This window comes from Condylostylus longicornis, unplaced genomic scaffold (assembly GCF_029603195.1).
Source record: "Condylostylus longicornis isolate FDR11 unplaced genomic scaffold, ASM2960319v2 ptg000010l, whole genome shotgun sequence".
Classification (NCBI taxonomy): domain Eukaryota; kingdom Metazoa; phylum Arthropoda; class Insecta; order Diptera; family Dolichopodidae; genus Condylostylus; species Condylostylus longicornis.
The window spans coordinates 24,240,943-24,264,867 of record NW_026577979.1 but is presented as its reverse complement, the minus strand read 5'-3'; the positions used below and the strand labels follow the sequence as shown (position 1 = coordinate 24,264,867).

Sequence of the window (23,925 nt, the reverse complement as noted above, 5' to 3'; positions counted from 1 at the left end):
CCTAAATTCCAAGGTATTCATCCAAATATTAAACATTTATGTATGTACATACATTTGCATTATGTGAAAATAAAAATTAAAATTGATTTATAATAAAATAATAAAACGAATCATTTAAGTATTGAATGTGAAATTCTGTTAAAAGTAAAACCTTTTGCTGTTTTTTGTAGTCATTAGGCAGTAATTTTAAACAATTTAAGCAAGTTGTACCAATGTTCCCATAATCAATTCTTGTCAACTCTAAATCCATTTTGAATAGCAATATTATATTTTTCAAATACAAAGAACTGAATAATCTTTTCAAATTAAATTTTACTGTTTTATGCTTCTGATTTAAATAAATATTCAACTTTTTTTACATAAGTTCAATTTTACATATTTTTTTAAATGGTATTGTTTACGTTTTTAAGTTACCATGGTAAAATTTATTAATTATCGTCAACATGTAAGTGTATTGGTGCACATCAAAACGTTACCAGTTTTTTTTAATATTTTGGTGAAATGAATAGCATTTTGATTATTTAAAATGCTTAGACTGACATTCATCAAAAATGTAAATAAATATAAAATATGTTCTCAAAAATATTTTTTACATATGTATGTAATCATATTTTCAATTTGAGAAAATTTTAAAAATACATACATATACATACATACATAATATGTATGTATTTTGTTTGTTGTCACTATTTTATTCTATGAAAATCAAAACTTGGCATATTACAAACACTTTGAAAAAGAAATAATTTTAGAATATTATTATAAATACTGCAAAACTTAGCATAAGCATTGGGTTGTTTAAAAAATATGAATTTTAATATTTCTGTAAAATTTTTGCTACATTTAAAATTCTTATTCAATTTTGGTTTTCTACATACATACATATGCTTTATATTTTTTATAATTTAGTTTTACATTTAGTTTTAGTTTTCTATAAAATGTACGTAAATAAATTTTTGAATTCATTTATATGTATGTATGTATATAGTTTTCTGAATTCAGCAAAGTAAAATGCTCAAAATTTTATATGAAGCTCAAGTCATACTGTCTACATTATAAAACTTTTAGAATGACTTCAAAATTGCAATACAAACGTTAAATTTTAAATGCATTGTGCTAGCTAAAATAAGTACCCTTATTATGATCGGCGAAACGAATGGCTAGGCTAGTCGAATGGACTAAGCGAATCGAATAATTTCTTTCGCCAGATCCATAATGTTGCTACCGCGAGACATCACAAAACCTACCGAAAATAATAAGGTTAACACCACACATATATACATTGTTTTTGCTTTTTTGCAAAAATAATTTAATTTTTCTATCCTTTAGCAATTGCGGGGTTGTTGTGCATTAATTTATTTAAGAGTGTGTAGTAAAAAAATTTAAATTGCTTTTTGTATATGTACATGTTTTGAAAAGGTAATCATATGTATTAATAATTAATAGCCTTACGTTTATTTCTGATAGAGTAGCGAAAGTTATTCGATTTTTTTTCTGAAATTTTTAAAAAAAGTTAATGTTTTTTGAAATACGGTAATATTGATAATAAATTAAAAAAAGTTAGAAACGACGTTGTTTCTATCCGTTATATGTAAGTTAATTTTACAAAACAAACATTTTCACAAATTTTTTCAAAAATAACAAACAATTTGCAATCTGTTATTAAATTAAAACAATTTTAAAGTATTAGCTTGAGAGTGTTATAAACCAAATATAAAAAGGTATAGCCATTGTGAAATTGTCATTGAAAAATGAAGTAAAGGTTTCAGGCAATAATTTGCAAAGTACTCGTAAATGTATGGCATTATTATGTTTGCGGCGGTTTGTAAAAGAGTTACCCATATTGTGTAAGTTGCATCACATGAGTTGATTAGTTATTATTTAAAAACATTTCGGTTTTCAATATAAAATTTCCAATTTCTAAATTGATTTAATTCTATGAATCTCAAAATTTTTGAATAACAACACATCACGTTATCAAGTGACTCGACTAACAGAATGTGGTTGAGTATTTAAACTTTATTTAAACTTTTATACTGTATTTTTGAATTTTTTAATATCCAAAAATACTTTAATTTTATTATATTATATTATGATACTATGTAAAAATATTTTAATATTTTTTTTTTAGTAGTTGATTGAATTATTTCAATTATTATGGTGGGATTTCTATATTCTAAATTTTCTTCAATAGTTAGAATTGAATTCTATTTTATATTTTCTTTTCATTAATATCTTTATAATATTATTTCTTTTCTTTTAATTTTAAAATCAAAATTAAAACTTATTTTAAATCGAAAGCAGTTGACTTTATGTCTTTGTAACTTATAAGTTTTTTTATTATACAATAACTCGAATAGCGCAATGTTAAAAGTTAATAAACAAATATTGTTTATTTCCTATTTAGCTTCAAAATTAGATACCTAAAAAAATGTATGACATCATGTCACTATTTCTAAAATCTAATTATAATCTAATCATTGCTTATCATAAAAACGATAATTTAAGCATAAAGTTTGATGTTTTGACAAAATAAGGAAAGTCTGCAAACTATACAATTCGTCGGCTGAGTGTTATTTTGATCCATACGGCATAACTTTTGAATCGAGAAAACTGTGTTTGAAGTTTAACAACAAGTTTTGTTTATAGCTTTATTATAGTTTTAAGAGTTTGATTATAAAGTTGATTAAAAAAGGTCCAGTGCAATTTTGATCCATATCCACTTTGTATAACGTGGATCAAAAACATATGGAAATAGATCAAAATAGCACAAATTTAAAAATAAAATTTGTTCTCTATGTCCCATTATTTTTCATACACTTCTATTATAAAAATGATTATACCGCGAAAATAAGAGGTTTAAGTTTAAAACATACGTAAAACGTGAACAGTTAATCTAATTGATTGAAAGAATTTGAACAATGGTTTTTAACAGACTAATAATTCTATATGAACTTCGTAAATACTTGAAAAAGTTTTCTGCTGTATAGACATTTACACATATATTCCCGCTAAGCCTAAGATTCTGCCTTGATTTTGATAAGTACCTTTGTTCCTTCACACAATTACACAAGAGAGAGCAAGGGACTGAGACCAGGGACTGTTGCTATTTTTAGGGAAACAATTCGATCGGCTCGGTTAGCTGGTATGATGCTTCAAAAATTATTCCAAATATTTCAAAAATTAATAAAACTAATGAAAGTTATGTGCTCAATCACTGCCCAGATATGTCTAAAACGTTTCTATGAAATAGCTTGGTAGATTTGAGTTACTACCATACAACCCTAAGGACTAATTTTAAATATTTGAAGTAATAAAGCTCTTTAAGGTGCATGAAGGGTTGCAGCTAAGTGTCCAATTGCAGCACAGATATATTCTAGAAGTTTTAGTGATATGTCTTGGCATTTCCGGGTAGCTGGGTAGCACTAGGAAATTTGATAGGAATTCGGTGGTGATTGGGGTGACAACAGAATATTCGGTAACAAAGTGCCAAATTATAGTTTATACATGTTTCAAAAATTTTCTTCAGCTAGTTCGCTAGAATTTGATTTTATAATCAGGACATTAAAATACGGCAATATTCAGGCGTTTTCAAAAGTATGTTTTAATGAAGACTATGTATGTTTTTAATGTTTCAGAAAAAGGCTTACACTGATGTACAATAGCCAATTATACCTGTTCAAGAAATGTTAAACACAGTGTTAGACAGCTTTTTACAAACTTTTAGAAGTGAGAAAAATCGAATCGTAAAGGAATCTGATGTTTCTAAAATTATTTCAAAGAAAGAAATTTTGAATCCTCAATTTTTGCATTTAGACATACAAAATTAATTACATTTGCATTTAGAAATACAAACCAATTAATAGATGCAAATCAACACTCTCGTTATTATTCCATTTTATACAAAGAAAATTTCAAATGCATATATGTATGAAAGAACTGGTATTTTATAAGCAGAATAATAAAAAATTTGTTTCAGGTTTACAAATATTTAACAAAAGTAAAGTTTCTACACAATATTTTATAAGCACCCCTTGCAATATAAGAACAAAGCAATCTAATGCTTTCAAGAAGCTTTTAAAATATTTTTTGTTTAGTGAAGTATGTAATTTATTGGAATAGTAATTTAAACAGTAATTGTGTAAATAGCAAAATTGGATTGTCTAACTATTTTTTACAATTAATGTCCTATAATGATCCATGTCATACAAAATGTTTTTTTGAAAATTTTATCCATACGATCTTGGATATGGATCAAAATGAGTTCCAAATCGAATTTTAAGTGCGAAAAACTGATTACATAAATTGGAAAATCTATAAAAGTGTATGGATTATAAAATAGCACTTAGCCGACTAATTTTAAACTACATATTAAAATGTCGCTCAGCCTTTATTGTATTATTACTTCAGGTAATAAATTCAAAGAATACAAAGATACCACCAGTATCTTTTGAAAAATTGAAAATAGTCTTAATTCTGCCTAAATAAATTCCGAACACGGCGTGGATTCAGTAATTTGTACCATCGTTTAGAAAACCAAAAATGCGGAAAACTGGTGTTCAGAAGCTTAGGCCAATGTTGTCGAGATAAAGATATTTTAACAATATTTGATAAGATTTTTACTTGCTCATGTAGTTTTTGTTTACTACTTGCAAAGTTATAAGAGATCCAACCAACCGTTGCAAAGTTATAAGAGCTACAATCAAAAAGTACAGTACCTGTATCTCGCAAACCTTCAAGTTTTGACAACCAATTTCTGAACAAAAGTTTTACCCATTTTTGATTTCCTAAACAATGGTATATAATATTGTACTCATTAGTGAATCACCCTGTATTCAGACCTTGGAAATTTGCTTTATTTTTAATAAGTTATTTTTTAATTGACTTTATTTATATAAAAAGCATTGTTGTGGGAATTAAATTAGGCGTTTTCTAACTGTGGTATAAAAAAATCGATTTCATTTTAATAAAAAATTCGTCTTCATTTTCAAGTTATCTCATTCTACTCTCATTAATATTTTATTCAGAATTTTTTTATTCAATATAATTTATGTATATACATATGTATATGTATATGATATGATCAAAATGAAAGCATTTGTATAATTCTTATGAAATTTTCGGCCGAACGTATTTTCATTAATTCTCAGGAAAAAAATCAACTATTTTCAAAATATTTATTCTTAGATATTAACACATGCAATATTTTATATTGATTCAAAAGTGAATCAAAAGTTCAATTCACAGTCAAGGTTAACAGCTGGCTTGTATTGTAATATTGTCTGGCATATGAATGTTAGTAAAAAAAATGAGATATACATATATAATATACATATATTATGTATGTACACTATATAGCAATAGCAAAGCATAGCTTATTGAAAGCAAGTATAAATATATATTTAGAAATGTTTAACATACATATGCATGTTTATATTATCATAGCAACATATCAACTTCATATATCAACATAATATTATTATGTTTATGGATTAATTGCGAAAACATAAATACTATGAAAAAAATCTGATGTGATCAACACATAACCAACCGCAATGTATATTATCTAATTAAGTGAAAGTGTTACAGAAGATTATAAAAATGCCTTTTAAAAACTTTTTTTCAATTTTTTGGGCGTTAGTAAGCTTTTAATTGACACACCTAGAAAAATGTAAATTTGGCTCTTAGTAGAGTTTCGCTTTGTGCCATCCGAATTCTCTGGAAAACTCATCAGTTAGTTTCGGTAATAACGCTCAAATGTCAAATTTCAAGAAATTTCATCAATCCGTTCCGTAGATAGGTAAAAAATGTTAAATCGGTCCCCAGTTTAGTTTCCGACTCCTGATCGTTTAAAAAAATTTATATGTTCGTTGTTTTAATTATTTCTCTTTATATGAGCAAATACCTAAAATTGGCCCGCAAAACAGTCTAGTTCCCAAAGTCTGATATATCCCAAAAGTTGATCAATTCGTGATATAGAAAAAAAAAACCCATATGTAAAATTTAAGGAAAATCGGCTCAGCCGAGCTTGAGATAGACGCGTGCACACAGGCAGATAGACCGACCACTCTCTCAAAATAGTTTATTTACGCTTCTTATCATAAGAAGTGCGTTCCCACCGAAAACTCAATATTTGCAAAATTTGTTGCCATCACATAACCTTCCTTGTTGTATGCAAAGCGGTACTACATCGTACCTGTGATTCATATTGTAGAATAAAAATTTATACAAAGTTGGATTTTGCAATTCTGTTTAAAATTTTTCTAAAAATTGCTAAAAATAGTTTTAACTTTTTTTTAGGTTATTTGTTAACTTAACTTTGTTTTGGTTATTCAAATAAAAAATTTAACTGCATCAAAGAAATTTATTTTTGAATTTTGCTACAAAAATTTCAAAAAACAAAATTAAATTGTTTCTTGTATGTATACTCGTATACCCTTCAACTGGTGATGTAGTGAATGAAAATGTTTAAAATACTTTGCATTTTTTTACCGACCGTATTGTGTAAACAATAGGTAGATGATGTGATGGTAACAAATTTTGCATATCGAGTTTTCGGTGGGAATGACCTTCTCCATAGTAGGGAAGTGTAAATAAACTATTTTTAACAACCTGTCGCTTTGTGTATGCACGCGTGTATCTCAAGTTCGGCTCAACCGATTTTGATGAAATTTTATATGTAAGTTTATTTCCACCTTGGCACGGATTGATCAGCTTTTGGGATATATCAGACCTCGGGAACTGCACTTTTTAGCAGGCCTGTTTTACATTTTTCACCATTTTGAAGAAAATATTCACCCGATTTACTTGAAATTTCATATATAAGCTCAGATCGATCGTCCGCGAAACCTTCTAACTTTTGGAAAAAATCAGGCGTCAGCAACTGGACGTATATAAAGAGAAATAACCAACCGATTTCATTGAAATTTAATGTTTAAATTCATCGTATTAGAACAATGAATATATAAATTTTTTGGAAAGATGAGGGCTCGAAAACTGATCTGCGGGCCGATTTTACATTTTTAACCATATCTACGGAACGAATTAAAGGAATTTCTTGAAATTTGATATTTGAGTTCTGGTTGTTACCGAAACCAACTGGCGAGCATTTCAGTGAATTCGGGTAGCACAAAGCGAAACTCTACTAAGAGCCAAATTTACATTTTTCTAGGTATGTTAACTATAAGCTTACTAATGTCCTAAAAATTGAAAAGTAGTATTTAAGAGACATTTTTATAATATTCTGTAACACTTTCACTTAAATAGACAATACACATTGGGGTCGGTTATGTGCTGATCACATCAGATTTTTTTACAATGTACTCGTTTTTTATACTCTGCACTTCGTGAAGGATATATTATCTTTGGTATGGAGTTTGTAACTACTTGAAGGAGTCATCTGCGGTATGGACATATATATATATTCTTGCTCAGCGTAAAATTCTGCGTTGATTTAGACATGTCCGTCCGTCCCTCTGTCCGTCCGATCGCACGACAACTCAAAATAAATAATGCAATCGACGCCAAACTTTCACAAGTTGTTTCTTTTGTGCCAAGGATGAACCCTATTGTTATTGGACCAATTCGGACAACGGGTTCGGGTAGCTGCCATAAAACTCAAAGAGTTTATTTTAAATATTTCAAAAACTAATAAAGGTACAAATATAAAATTTTGTATACATGTGTCCAGTTATATTCTACATATGCTCTAAAAATTTTAATGGGATAGCTCCACCGGTTCGGGTGGCTGCCATACAACTCCAAAAGCAAATTTTTTATATTCGGAAAAATAATAAAGTCAAATTCATGAAACTTGTCAGTCATGTGTCCAATTATAGGTCAGATATATTTCTGAAGTTTTAGTGGAATTGCTTGACAGGTTCGGGTACCTGCCATACAACTTCAAAAGCTAATTTAAAATATTTGGAAAAATAATAAAATCAGATTCATGAAACTTTGCAGTTGTGTGTCCAGTTATAGGTCAGACATATCCGTGAAGTTTCTATAGAATGGTTTCACAGGTTATAGAATGGTTTCACAGGTTTGAGTAATTGCTATACAACGACGAAAGGTGCAGCGTATAATTCAATCGGTTTATACCGACTGAAACGTTTTTACTTGTTTAAGTTTCACTACGGTACGCACGCTTCAGTTAAACTGTAGTAAAACTTTTTTCATTGCATTTCGCAATATTATATTAAATGTTAAATAATCCTTCTATTTACTTAAATATGTACAAATATATATGAATTTGCAATTTTGGTTTTTCATCGGATATAATGCGCAGAAAAGTCTGAAGCAACAAAATTACACCACGAATTCTTACAAAAGCAACATATAACATAAGGTTTATGTTACATTGTTTTTTTTAAATATTGCCATTTGCAGGGATACCTTTTTTTTGGCCTATTAAAATACGAAACAAAGGTAGACCTTGATTTATTGATGAGATTTGAAAACGACTTTGTAAGATTAATAAAAAAATTTGTTAGAAATATCTATACATGTGTGTATATGTGTAATAAAGAGACAGCGAAAACAATCAACAAAAAACAAGGAAAACAAATATATTGAGAAATGGTATTTATGGACAAAAAAAATAGTGTGGGTAGTTCAGGTTAAAAGCGAAATACATATACTTACCTATCTAATATTATGTAAATGAAACAATATAAAGTAATATTAATAATAGTATTAGTCGATTTTTAAATTATATTTGTAAATGTAGCTGCACGAGTTTGTTATAATATGCAGAAAACTAAAAAATACGTAGAGTACTTGCTGTAAAGATATAATTATAAATGTATGTATCACCTATATATATATACAGAGTGATTTATCAATAAGGTTAACTTTTATGCCCCATCGCGATGCTGATATCAGCGCTTAATAATTGTAGCGCATCGAAAAAGTTAAAAAAGAATAAAACAAATTTTCGAGATATTTTAAAAAAATAAAAAAAAAAAAAACAAAAATTCTGATTTTAACGAGCGTTATCTCGAAAACTATGACTCAAATCAAATTGATTGTTAGACAGAAAATTAAGAGTCAATTGCCTGTGAAACCAGCCCCTTATGGTTACTCTGTGTCTCATGGTTCCGAAGTTATAAGCATTTATTTATAGACCGGAAAAATCTGGTACCACAGATTCAGTTTTTTTTTCAACATGATGTAGCTCGAAAATGAGTCCCGCACTCATACAATTTTTTGCTGGAAATTGATCAAAGAATCATCGCTGAAACTGTTTGGCGTCTTATACCAAATACCCTGTATACATGGAGGGGCACACAAATATGTTCATATATGCTCGTATAATATATATGTATATAATATATATAATATATAAAATACGTTTTTTAATTACAAAAAACAACTGAAACAGATTTTTATCTCACCACAATATAACGATTTTTCTTAATCAAATCTTACAAATTTGGTAAAAACTACTCTTAGTAACACGTAATAATAAAAAGTAAGCGATTTGTAAAAGTTATACGATATTTATATGAAACTTTAAGTTGTCCACCTTCATATTACTAATATTACCTTATTGAAAGCTTAACTTAAGTAGACACATACATACATATATTTAATTGCATTAAGCACATATCTTTCAAACACTTGTACTTGTACACTAAAGAGAAATCAGTTTTTATCTAACTAGAAAAATACCTACGATACTTCTTTTATTCGGAAAGTCGTACCAAAAAAAAGACAATTTTGTTAATCTATTTCATTAAGGATTAGAAATTCCCTGATATTTTTAGAATTTCTATTTTTTTTGTAGAAAAATTTTATAAAAAACCTGAGATGATAGCAAATTGTAAATTAAAAGAATTAATTTTAAATAATAATAAATTATATTTAATAATGTTGAAATGTATAATAACAAAATTTTATGTTGCTAAACATGCTTCCAGATCAAATGTTGTGCAACAAGTATTTTCAGTTTACTTATTGGTGTTTTTTTTAATTACAAAAAATTAAAAGCTCTTCCAGTCAAATGAAGTACATAGCAAAGTATATCTATTTTACAAGTAGTTCGACTCGTTCTACAACGTTAGTTTTCGTTTGCTTTTAAGTTATCTAAATTTTTATTTTAATAAAAACAAAATTTGTTTTTCATTTCATAAAAGTTAAATAAAAATATTCGAATGTATGAAAGCAATAGATATGAGTTTGAAATTTCATGTAATGTTTATACAGGGCAATCAGAAAAGTATACAACATCATATGCCATTGGTTAAGTGATCAAAAATAGGTAAAACTTTTGTTCCGGATTGGGTGCCAAATCTCAGGGGTGCCCGAAGTACAGGGATTTTAACGAATTTTCGCGAAATTTATACTAGAAAAAAAGAAAAATTTGTATACTGTAAAATTTGTATTAGCATACTGATTCATCCTTTATGAAATATAACTATTACCAATACGTGTGTATGTATATTCAAAGGAAGTATGTGTTTTATATTTGTGGAGACAAGATTGAAATAAAAGTAAAATATTAATAATTTATATTTATGTCATTTATTGAATAATATCTAATATTATTTATTTTTTTAATAATTAATTTTTATTATTTTACAAAGCTATATATGGATACACCATTTATTTCACCTTGTACTGGAATGAATTACAGAAATTTTAGGTTCGCCTTAATATTTTTCCCCATACTTTATAGGCGAAAAAATAAAATAATCTCACCTTTAAAAATACATTATAAAAATTAAATAGAAATCTATTGCGTACCTTTTCTCTTAGATTTTTTGTTCCGAAATTTGACATTTTAATACAACTAATCTGTTTTTATTAGAAGTGGTAAAGTAACCATAACTAAATAAGTTACATATATATGTATGTAAATCTACATATTGTTAGATAGATACAATTGATTTTATGCACAATTAAATATTTTTTAGACTATCTGGCCAATCATGGTTACAGCTGCAACAGCAAAAGCTACGTGCGAAAAAAGATCAACAACTGAAAGATGAGCGAAGATATTTTGAAGATATTCATGCCGAAATCAGGAATAGACCTCAAAAGTAAAAGCATTTTTGTAAAATTTGTTTTGAATGTAAGTAAAATACGCTTTTCTTGGAATTTATAGATCCAGAGTAGTTCGTTATGACGGTTACGCTAGTGATACTGCTGCTTTTGGTGATGAAGTTGATTATCGACGACCATTGCATGTTCAGACACCGTATACGGCAAGGTAACATATATAAACTTAATTTTCTTTTACAGATCTTTCTTTACGAAAAGACTATCTGAAAATATTATTATTGATTCATGATCAGCCCTATTACAGTACAGAAGTGCCTCGTTTAAAGGCAGCGATTTCCATATTATAAAGTTTAACATTTGCTGCAATATCTTTTTCCTAATGAACAATTTTTGTTCATCAACTGCATCGTTTGCTACCCCCTCCGTAGTTTTAGAAGCGTCCATATACACCTTATATGAATTGGGGTGCGATCCTACAAGTACTAGAAACGGCTGGTTGTAATTATAAGCATTCGTTATAGACTTGTGAAAATACTGATTTCAAAAACAATATGGCAATATAGTACTACAATATTAAAATTTCTTACTTTATTGGGTAGGATGACCAATGTATGTAGTCTTTGAAATTAAACAAAAAAAAAATTTAAGAGGAGTTAATATAATACTCGAATTTAAGGATTAATTGCGTGAGTTGGGAAAAATAATTATATTTTTTAATGGCATGGTATTTACAGTTATCCTTCTGCAAATTTTGAAAAAAAAAAACGGATTTTAGATAATGATTTTAGATAGCGCTTTTTTTTGTTTTTTTTTTTTTCTAAAGTTCAACAATGGTATGCCGTGGTAACAGAAACCAGTCACTAGTTTTGCGTTTGCAAAATTTGAAAAGTGTTTATGGTTTCGCTGCAATAAATAGTTGAAAAATGGGATTTTTAGGAATTTAAAGTGCTACAACTGTTAGAGGAGAGGAGGAGGGAATAAGTAAAAATTTTCATTTATGGAAATAAGTTTCTAGTAAAAGTCTAAGTTTCTGCTTTCTGTCTTCAAAGGTGTAGAAGTTTTGCGAACAGACACACGGACAGACGAACGGACAGAATGAGTAAAACAGTAAAAATGAGTAAAACAGTAAAGGTCGTTATAATATTCGTAAAATTACTTTAAAATATAAATACTTATTTCAGTACCTATTGAAATTTGGCTAATGAAAATATATTATAATTTTAATATTTTTTACAGATCCCCAGAGCAAAAATATAACAAAATTACAACGACAACTACCACTGTAACTCAAGAGCGCCCATTTGTTGCTGTTAAGCGAGCCCATGAGCAAGTAAAAAGAGAAATAGTCGGTGTGAGTATTTCAGTATAAATATCGATTACACAATGTTCTTCCGGCATATGACTATTTCAAAATAGAATTTGTTAATTTGGCATGAATTAACATTTGGTCCCTTTTAATAGTAATTAATTTTAGTGTTATATTGGTAGTTAAATTCGAAACACTTGAATCAATTTTTCGCTTGCAGCATTTCACAAATTGAAGTTTACACTGCTATAATATAGATTTCATAAATTCAGATTTCATAAATTCATATAATATATATGAAATTTAAGTAAATATACAAATTTTAGCTATAAAAACATATTTAATAAAATGTGATAGAATTATGACTTTTTAATAATGTCAATTTAGTTTTTGTAAATGTTTTTGTAAATGTTGAGGATTTTATTTTCCAACGATTAAATTATCCAACTATTTTAAACCATGAACTTATCCAACTGAAATTCTTATTAAAATGAAGACAATATTTAGTAATGTTTATTAATAATTATAGAAAAATTTTAACTTAAGTAAAATTTTGAATTTGTTTATTTTTTTATTTTCATTAATCGAGTAAATTTGTATTTTGCGCAATTTTAACATTTTTTTTTTAAATTTGAAGCACACATTTATTATCGTTTTAATGCAACTGCTTAAATAAAAAAATTAATTGTTTTTATTTGTTTATTTTTTGTTTTTGTGACCTTACCTAACGCACTCAAATTCGCACTGGTACTTATTCATTATTTCACATTCTTAAAATTCTTTAACAACTAAAAATCACAAAATCAAATTAGTCGCCACCGTTATCACCTTTGTCTGCATTGAGTGCTTCCCCAGTCGGTCATATTATTCAAGTACAAAATGAAAGTCAAAATTTTAATCGGTCTCAAAATGGACTTTTATCAATGGCTGATCCTAAACAAAACGGACATATACGATTGGTAAGTACTATTTAAATTCCAAATAAGGAAATAAGGTATATATGTACTTATACACGCACACATAGTTTTAACGTTAATAATTTTTGATGTATGATTGTTCTTCTATATAGAACAATTTTGTGAAACGATTTTCTAATATTTATTTCATGCTTTGAGCAAAACAACTTTTTGGAGTTTTTCATAGAAAATTGTAAAAGAATTTTAATAAAATATATGTTTAATATTATGCACTGCAATTTGATATAAAAACTAATACGTATAATTTTAACTTTATTTGTTTTGAAAAAATTTACTTGACGCAATAAGCGAATGTAAATAAATTCTTGTATTTTTTATTGAACAGAAATCTAAAGTTCAAGAAAACGTTTTTATAATTTCAAAATATGACGTAGAGTTTCAGCCTTACAAACATTTTTGTTAATATTTGAGCTAAACTTTTGCTTAATTTCCTCCAATGAAACTTAAAGTATTCGAGTGAGCTCCTTAAGAATTTCAAGCATATTCTTATTTCATTTTATAATTTTTAATTTGTAATTTTATGTTTCTATTTTACTTTTTTTACTTTCATATTTCATTTTGTTTCATCCTAAAATAATAATTTTCATCCATATTTCATCTAACAAATATAACTATTATCTATCATCAATGAAAAAAACAGGAGTCTGATATTTTCTTCGCTAATTATAATTATAACACTATAGCATGTAACAATGTGAGTAACAATAACAACAATAAAAGTAATGAAAATAGCTTTATTATCGATAATATTCACAATAAAATCAACTATAATTACAATGCCTGTAATATAATTAACAATAAAAATAACAATAATGACCAAGTCATAAATATCCATAATAATAATGATGCTAGATTTAATTCTGGTAACATTAGCGTCAATAGCAATCTAATTACAATTTCTTCTATTCAATTTAAACCTAACAACAATAACCTTGCACAAATTCATAAACCAATACATAATTTTAAGGGAGTCGATGGCGGACCTGATCTTCACAAAAGTAATGGTAATAAAAACCTTAATGATAGAATTTATTATTTTAATCGTGATGAGAATAGAGTAAACAACAATTCTTTAATTGAAGAAGTTTTTGATATACAATCAAAAACCACACAGACAGTCGATATTAATAGTAAAATGAATTGTGATGATATTACTAAAAATAACAGTAGTAATTCCAAAATAAATGGGCAGTTAGCTTTAGACAGATTATTAGCATCGTTAGTGGTTGAAACAAATTTAATGGATCACGAAATGAAAGAAAATTATGACAAAATTAGTTTAAATAAAGTTAGTGTTAGCAAAGATAATAATAAAAATGAAAAAAACAATTTTTGTACAACAAATTCTATAATACAATCAATTAATTACGACACGAAATGTAAACCGTTTCAAGCACTAAGCGATGGCGATATTAATAGCTATAATTTGACGCTTAAAACTCCAATTTTAAAGTCTGATGAAGAACAAGAACTGCATGAGGTTATTGCCGACTTAACTGAATTCGCTCGTTTTGAAGATTTACGTCAAATGATGACAAATAAAAATCATGTTAAAGTGGAAAAAAATACTGTTGAAGGAAATAGCATTATGGAGGGTTTTAATGGTAATTGTGGAGTAAATGGTATAAATAACATAAATTCGGATAGTTTAAGTAATAATAGTAGTAGAAGTAGCGTCAGAAATAGTAATAGTAATCATAGTTATTCTTCATTAAATGGTATACCAAGAAGATTAATTGTATCTGAATCCGAACAAAGCTCATCAATATCACCCAGTTTATCTGATAGAAGTAATCATGCTATATGGAGTGATCAGGTATAATTGTTTATAAAAAATTCACCACCTCAATACTTTTTCGTTATGTCTACTCGAAATTTAATGAATACTTGCATGCATATTTTCAGAATTATTGCTCCATTTTTTTTATATATTTTAAATTTGTTGTTGCTAAATAATTGAAATTGTAAAAAAATTGACATATACTTAAAGTTTTTATATATTCTTAAAAATTAACATGAAGAAATATAATTTTAGGCACGTGAAGAATCATTTTCATCATATCGTTCCGAAACTGATGCCGAAATATCTAATGCTGGTTCACCCAGACCAGAAACTCCAGCATTTCCAACAACTCCACGTACTCCATATGGGTTAACAAATGGTAATATTAGTCCAGGTTTACCACCTAAGAGTCCGACATCTCAGCGGTAAGGCAATTTTGCTTTTTTTTTTTAAATCTTCTATATGTAAAAAATCGGCAAATATTTTTATAAAATTTTGGTTTATTTAATAACTTAAAAGGTGGAAGATTTTCTAACAATATGTTAATAAAAAAAAAATTTTTCATACACTACGGAGTAGCCAGTATAGAGGGGGCCTGGGACTCAATGGTATTCCCGAAGCAGAGGGATAGAATGCATTCAGACCAACAAAAAACACTCAGTGATATTTTTCTTTTTGGGCCCTTGTTCTCGAGATATGGGCCTCAAAATTGGAACATGCAAAAATCGTCTAATCTTCACAGAGAGAGGCCCCATAGCTTGAGAACAAGGGCCCAAAAAGAAAAATGTCAGTAGGTGTTTTTTGTTCGTCTGAATGAATTCTATCACTCTGCTTCGGAAATACCATTGAGTTCCGGACACCCTGTATATATGTAATAAAATGCTAATGGTTAATGCACAGGGTTATTTAGTAATCAATGATTCAACATATACCATCGTTTAGTTAAGGGCATCATGGGTAAATGTGTAAAATTTTAGTTTGGAACTAGGTGTCAAATCCAAATTGTTTCTCCTTGCCAAAATGTTTTTGCTTTTATATTCAATTCGGAAAAAGATAGAAGCTTGAAATACTTACAATTAATAACAAGCGACAATATTATGATCATATAAGGCCTTTTCATACACACAGTATATCGCTATATTATAGCGAGAACTGCGCTGTATCTGTGTTCATAAACAAATGTTGCTAATCAAGTTTGTTCATAAACATTGTTAATCTATCACAAAAATATTTAAATTATCATGGCGAGCGCAGTTAAATCAGTTGTACTTTTTTTTTACCAGTTTTTGCAGTTTCGTTTTACATTTTTAATTGTTAATTGCTGTACTTAAATATAACTAAATTTCTTTTTGTTTCAGCTTTCTTTCTTTGTTTTTCTTAATTTTTATTTTTCCTGAAATATAATTTTTCACTATTTGGCCCAAAATAAATGATTGTTTTTCTTTAACGACATTTTTTGTTCATCAACACAATACTGCAAATTCAAAATAGCAAAAATTTTTATAAAACTGTTAAAAATATAATGCGTATGTATCACATTATTGTTTTGCAGTATTGAGTTTATGAAATTGCCTATGGTGTGAGTTTATACTTTTCATTTACGCTTTTAAAATGTTGGCATGCAATTGTTTACTATATCTGCAGAACCATATAATATTTTTAACATTTAATGGCTTAAATTTCTTGACTGCAAAAATACTAAAGAAATAAAAAAATTAAAAAATTAAAAAATTGGAATTGGCATAAAGTTCGAATACTTGTATATTTAAAAGTTCATAAAATACTAAAAAAAGTAGTACGTTGACTTCAAGCCCTTTACTAAGCCGTTTGTTTCGAAGTTTCTATATTGTTCGAAACTAAAGTTAGTTAGAAGCAAAAAAATTGAGCAAGTAAAAATTTCGTGAAAACTAGTTCAATTAAAATACCTACATATATCTTGGAAAGCAATTGGGATTGGACATAATTTTTGATGTCCTAAACGATAGTGTATGTTAATACATTGACTATTATACCTACAAATTTTTAGATAAATTTTTAAAAATATTGCACGGTTAGCTAACATTACATAAAATATTATTATTTTATCTATGTAAAGCTAATTCGCAATTTATTTTTCATCAAGCCGCTTTAATAATTCATCATGGTCATTAAGAAGTCATAAATCAGCCGTTTCATCTTTCGATTTGAGGTTAGATTCAAAATTGTACTCTTATACAATAATGAAAAATAATGTAGTGAAATCATTTTTACTATTCTCACACAGCGAAAATTAACATAAATTTCTAAATAAAATTTTTTATGCTACTGTACTTCTATAATTAATAGCTAAAAATTAGTAAATTGCTACTGAAAATTAATTTAATTTGCTTAAAGTAAATTTAATTATGAAAAAAATAAATACATATGTTTAAATCTTATTTTGTGTCACTTAATTCATATTTTAGATCCTTGTTAAATTATATTGCAGATCTAGATTGCTAATTTAATTTTAACTGATATAAATTATTCAAAATGATTTTTTTAAAATTAAAAATATAGCAAGGACTTGTATGCTCAAAGAGGAGGACAACAAGAGATCATAAATCAAAATGAAATATACTCAACATATGGAGCTCGAAGAAATTCAAATTCTTCAAATGGTAATAGCGAGCCACAAGAAGTTGCCGCTCATCATGTCAAGTAAATTATTTATGAAATACTAAACATTTTTGGTAAAATTTTGCATTTTTTTCCTTTTCAAACAGATTTGTCAGAGATTCTTCTAAATATTGGTATAAATCAACATTATCGAGAGATGAAGCAATTTCATTATTACGCCATGCAACACCCGGATCATTTTTGGTTCGTGATTCAACTACATACAAGAATGCTTTTGGTTTAGTTTTACGTGTTGCTCATCCACCACCAGGTATAACTTTAAAACCAGGAGGAGATGAGCTGGTTCGTCACTTTTTAATTGAGCCAACAAATAGAGGTGTACGTCTGAAAGGATGTGCAAATGAACCAACTTTTACATCATTATCAGCTTTAGTTTATCAACACTCAATCACACCACTTGCTCTGCCATGTCGATTAATTTTACCAGAAAGGGTTAGCAAAATAGACTAAAAATTAGCAAAATGAGTTAAAATAAATGGATTTTTATTGTAATACAATGTTATTTTAGGATATTGCTCCAGTTGATATTCAATCACCAGCACAAAAGCAACTATTAACACAAGGTGCTGCTTGTAATGTTCTGTATTTATATGCTTGTGAAACCGAATCTTTAACTGGTGAAGAAGCAGTAAGAAGGGCTATATCTGAACTATACTCATTGAAACCTTTGCCTCTGCCAACTGAAGTTCATTTCAAAGTTTCTCAACAAGGAATAACATTGACCGATAACACCAGGCAAAAATTCTTCAGGTATGAATCTTTAGCTTCATTATATAATACTAGAATAAAAAAGAAATTCAAATTTTTTATTCCAGAAAACATTATTCCTCAAATGTAGTTTCATTTTGTGGTTTTGACCCTGATCGGCGAACATGGAGTGTTAAGTCTGAGGGCGATTTCCCAGTTCAAAATAAGTATGCTTTTTCTACAAAAATAGAAAAAAAAAATAATTAAAACATTTTTAAATTTATAGAACAATATTTGCATTCGTTGCTCGTCGCTCAGCTTCCTCAACAGATAACCAATGTCATGTTTTCTGTGATTTAGCCCCAAATCAACCAGCGTCTGCTATAGTGTCATTTGTTAATAAAGTACTACCAACAGAAAAAATTATGAACAGTAATATTTAGAAATACTTAGTTCAGTTAAATAAAATTTGGAATTTATATTGAAAATTAATTATTAAATTGGACAAAATTAAATGAAAATACAAAATTTGGAACATACACATTTGAAAATTGTAGTTTTACCCTAACAGAATATTAGTGATTGTTCTTAAAATACCTGTTGTTTAACGTTAAACTCACTTTTGCACATATATATTCATGTTATGTATTTATATTAATTAGGTATGTATATACTTTTAAAACTGTATTTTGTTAATTTGTTAATTAAAAATAAATTTTAATTTTGTTCATTGTGTTAACATAAATGGTTTAATATAAATATTTTTTAATTATAAAAAAAATTAATATTGATTAAAAATAAAATATGCACTGTTTTAAATCTAATATGAAAAATATTTTATGATAGTGTAGTACCCTCTTTCAACATGTATACATAATATAGTGTAATATAGTTTCCTATGTTTTATAACGCATAAAAAAATTTGTATGGAATTTTTTTTCAAAATAAAAAATATTCTAATACAGAATGACAAAATGATATAGGAAAAATAATACTTTAGTCAATTTTGTTAATATTATGTCTAAATAATTTAAAATTTGGAGGATTAAAAAATTTATGTTCGCAAAATGAAAATTTTCATATAATTATATATGTATGTATTAAAAATATCATTTTTGTTATATTTTCGTTTTCATGAATTAGTAAGTCTCCGTTTATAATGTAGAAGAGTTTACAATTATATTGCTTTAAAATGTCTAATCTTCATATAATACATTTAATATCTATTAATAGCAATAAAGTGCTTCATATAAGGAGAACAGTTTTTTTTAATAAAAACAAAATTTATGTCAATTATGTTTAATTCAAAAACATATTAGAATCCTTCGAATATTCTTCTCGAACGAAACAACATTAACTTTTTTAAAATTATATTTTTTTTCAAAATTGAAAACTATAATTGAAAAATTAAAATCTTTTTCTTGTTATTTATATTAAATTTTTTTTAAAATACGAAACTTAATAATGAAATAAAAACTTAGCCCAAGGTTTTATTTTTATTTGTAGAAAATAAAATCATCTTGGTGCAACAATGAAATTTTGTAAAATTCTTATATATAATGTTGTATTATACAATCAAAATATTTTTTTCAAGATTTTTTTTAAATTAATATTGTTTATTTTTTGTTTTTAACTTGTCGGTTGGCCATTGAATCGTGCTTAGAATAATATATTCAAGCGAACACAACAGAAAAATTCAACATAAGCATAAAAAGATTCTTATTTAAGTTTGCAAAAACAAAATAAATATTTAATATTACCGCAAATTCTTTAACGTCAAAATTTTGATTTTAGTCTGCAAACTGTCTGAAACTAAAACTTTTACGGACAGAAATCTAGTAAACTTTTTACCCGTAATTGACTTTGAATTTTGATCATCCGTAAACGTCAAAACAAAAAAAAATTTTTTTTTAGATTTAAAATAATTTTATACTTACATATTAAAAATTAACAATAAAAATATTTTTTATATTATTTTTAACGTAATGATAGTCACTCAACACATCAAATTTATTTACTGAATTACTACGTCAGACTGTCTGCATGTAAAAAAAAAAATCTACAATTTTGACGCTTAATTGACTTTTTTTAAACGTTTAAGAATTTAAGCTTTGACTGAGAGTAAAAACGTAGTAGAGTATCCGTAAACTCAGACAACTCAGATTTTGTAAAATTTGACGTTTAAGAATTTACAATTCTTAAAAATCTGTATATTAATTGTGAGTAATTTATACGCAATATTATAGCTAGTTAAGTTATGAAAAATAATTTTTTTTGCTTGTGATGTAATGAAAATTCAAAATATGAAATGCCACCATAAGCTAAATTTTTCAATTTTTAATTTTGAGTTTTTTTATTAATATAATTGATTTTCTTTTCAGTGTTAATTATATTTTTCAACATTATATTTTTATTTAGTTTTTATAGTTTCAATAAAAATCAGCACCAAAAGATTTAAATTTTAAGTATAAGAATAGCCATACACCTAACACTTCAGAATATTTAATAAAGCAACTTAAAAGTACTCTTTCTAAAAATGGAAAAATTTTAAATTTAATGATAATAAAAAATATAATTTTAAGTTATATCCAAAAGTCATAAAAGGTACGTTAGCGAAATTTTCGAAAGTTTGAATAAAAAATTTACATTTTGTACTATAGTACATTTTGTACTACAGTAATACAGAACATTTTAAAAAAATTGCTAAACTTCGAGAAGCACCAAAAATATTTATACGTTAATTTTGAATATATTCAATTCTTTTTTTTCATTTGATTTTGCTCAGAATTCTAATAAAAACAACAAATGCAAAAATTACAATATAGAAGAAATTGAGTTAGACACACATCTCACGTGTTCAATATCGTTTGATTACCTTAAATTTTTACATTAAAAAATATAAAAACATTAACATTACATTTAAAACTTACCCGTTTTACAAAGTAAATTACAAATCGAAGGTATGAAAGATTTTTACATGTTTAACAAAAAAAATTCATTTTATCTATTTGTAAAAACTGATAATACTAGTCTCTTTATATTATTTAGAACATGTACGTATTTTGTTGCATTTTTGTGGTAATCTAAAAATTATAGCTTAATAAAAAATATATAAGTATAGAATTAATTTATCAAACAAAACTACTTTTGCAATTTAAAAAATATTAAAATTGCTTTTCCACAGTAATTTTGAAATATTTCTTGTATGTAAAAACATTATTTTAATTTAAAACCAATTCTATTTAATTTGCAATCAATCCATTACATAATAGAATATATTATGAAAAAAATCTTTTAATTTAGAAATTAAGTTCTAAATTTTGCAAAAATGCATGTTTTGAATTTATGTTGGTATAAAATGAAATATGTATTTATGATACCAAATGTTAATTATAAAATAATAACAGGAAAACATTTTTAATTTAAAAACATTTTTTAACTTCAAAGAAGCACTAACTAAAATATTATTATAAAGAACTAAGATTATTAAGCAAGAGAAACAAAGTAATATTTCATTTTACATTTACGTAGAGAAATTTTAAATGTCAGTTAATCGCAATAATATGTAAATAAAGAGAAAAACAATAATTTAATAACTTAAACAATTGATTATTTTTGTTAATTCATAATTTTTTTAAGATTCTTTTTGTTGACACTTAAAAGTGAATATGTCGATATATCTGCGTTTGAAATCCCTTAATTGAAAAAACAAAAAATTATGCAGCTAAAGCAAAACACTTCATCATTGCACATGAGATCTGATATCTCTTACATTAGAGGATAACGGCGTAATAATAAGGCCTTAGCACGACGTTGCAGAGATTTCTTTAATTCTTATTTCCTTCCGCAAACTGCGGAACTGGCGAATGTAAATGATAGGAATTTAGTCGTTTTTTGAGAAATTCAGGTTTGTTTGAATGACGAAGAGGAAAGGAGTGGTCCGGCTATACCACAACGGTGGTCTAAATGTGCTGTAACCTTGGGGGAACCCACGTCAACCTATCCTTACTTTAGCAAAAAATTTTTAAGGTTGTATCTCCAATTTCGGAAACGAATAACCATTAATTTTGGTCTAACCCTTCTGATTATTTACAAGCTTTTGATCTGGCACAATAGCGTACTAAGTACTCATTGTTCCAGTTAAAAAACATCAAACTAACTCGAGAGGTCACGTACGTTTAAGTCTCCTAACAAAGTTTTGATTCTCAACCAATCGAGCCGCCTCGATGTTGACATGATTGGATAAACGCATTTATGATTAGCTCCTTGCTTTTTAATTTCGTCTGTGACACTTAGGATCGTGAGATCCCTGTGTATATCGGCATTACGGACATACCAAGGGGCGTTTACAATGTCCCGTACTACCCTATTTTCAAACCTTTGAATAGATTAGATATAGGTCTGCGCAGCGCAGCCCCATAACTAAATACTGTAAGCTCAGATAGGCTTAAATATTTGATTATATATCAAAACTTTGTTGTATATTGTCAACTTAGAATGCCTTCCCAAATGGCATTCAAACCTTCTGTATTCCTCCTCAAGTTGAGATCTCTTTTTCTTTATGTGCTCCTTTCATCTGAGCTTTGCGTTCAACATCATTCCCAAATACTTTGCCGCGTTTGCGGACGGAATCAAAACGTCATTTATCCGAACCGAAAATGAATTGTTAATTTTCTTATTAGTGAAATTCACGTGTGCTGATTTCACCTCGTTAAGTTTTATATTCCAGTTTCTAGTCTATTTTGAGATTTCATCACTGGCCTTTTGTAATTTTTGTGTAGATTCATTTTCATTTCGTCCTATTGCGATAACTGCTGTATCATCAGAAAATGTAGCTGTTCATCAGAAAATATAGCTGTAAATGTTGTTGCTGTTCTTATTTCTACGTTTAACCTTGCAGTTCCTTAACTACAAGGCATCCTCTATAGTTTACTGGGTGGGTCTCCAAGCAATTGGAATACTTTGCTGCAGTACTCTTTGGCTTACTACAATCTGATGTTAAGTGCCTGCCTGCACATTTAACACAATTTAGTTCTCTCTTGCAAAATTTTTGCGTATGCCCATACCTTTGACACCTTCTACACTGCGGAATGGTCCTATCCTTTCGAATTGCCTCTATCCTAACTTTCATCCTGTTTATGTGATCGATTTCATAAATTTTTTTCATCTCCTCGTCATTTGAGAATTTTAATATAAACAGCGGTAGAGGCACCATAATGTTTTTCCCATTTTCTTTTATTTTTTCAATTTTATTGGTTATCTCTAAGATCTTGTAACACCTAGAGCTTAAGTCTTCTTTTATATCTTCCGGTTTACAACTAGGGTGAAGATTCCTTACCATGACTTTATTGATCTGGCCTGCTTGTTTTTCATAGGTATGCCATTCTAGTCCAGATCCATTCATGGCCCTGGTAAGATTCCTGTAATCCATTTCGGAATTTAAAACAAGCTTAAATTGATTGTTATTCATCATGTTTATATCCTTATTGGTCTGTGGAGCTTGAGTGTTT

The 23,925-nt window shown here is 27.5% G+C and overlaps 1 protein-coding gene across 7 annotated transcripts in view; it reads left to right on the top strand.

The window, feature by feature from the left end:
- The window catches only part of LOC129619164 (tensin-1), a 142,810-nt gene extending 123,665 nt beyond the window's left edge, over positions 1-19,145 (top strand). For 3 of the 7 annotated variants that reach the window (XM_055534269.1, XM_055534267.1, XM_055534268.1), the window contains 12 exons: positions 10,917-11,042; positions 11,108-11,212; positions 12,241-12,355; positions 13,123-13,269; positions 13,928-15,103; positions 15,323-15,495; positions 17,193-17,258; positions 17,609-17,749; positions 17,815-18,160; positions 18,237-18,478; positions 18,544-18,642; positions 18,702-19,145. In XM_055534269.1, the coding sequence (XP_055390244.1) occupies positions 10,917-11,042; positions 11,108-11,212; positions 12,241-12,355; positions 13,123-13,269; positions 13,928-15,103; positions 15,323-15,495; positions 17,193-17,258; positions 17,609-17,749; positions 17,815-18,160; positions 18,237-18,478; positions 18,544-18,642; positions 18,702-18,858 (2,893 nt within the window). In that variant the 3' untranslated portion in view covers positions 18,859-19,145. The remainder of the gene's footprint in view (positions 1-10,916; positions 11,043-11,107; positions 11,213-12,240; positions 12,356-13,122; positions 13,270-13,927; positions 15,104-15,322; positions 15,496-17,192; positions 17,259-17,608; positions 17,750-17,814; positions 18,161-18,236; positions 18,479-18,543; positions 18,643-18,701) is intronic. The other 4 variants (XM_055534271.1, XM_055534270.1, XM_055534272.1 and 1 more) reach the window with 4 other exon arrangements.
- Positions 19,146-23,925: the final 4,780 nt, after the last annotated feature.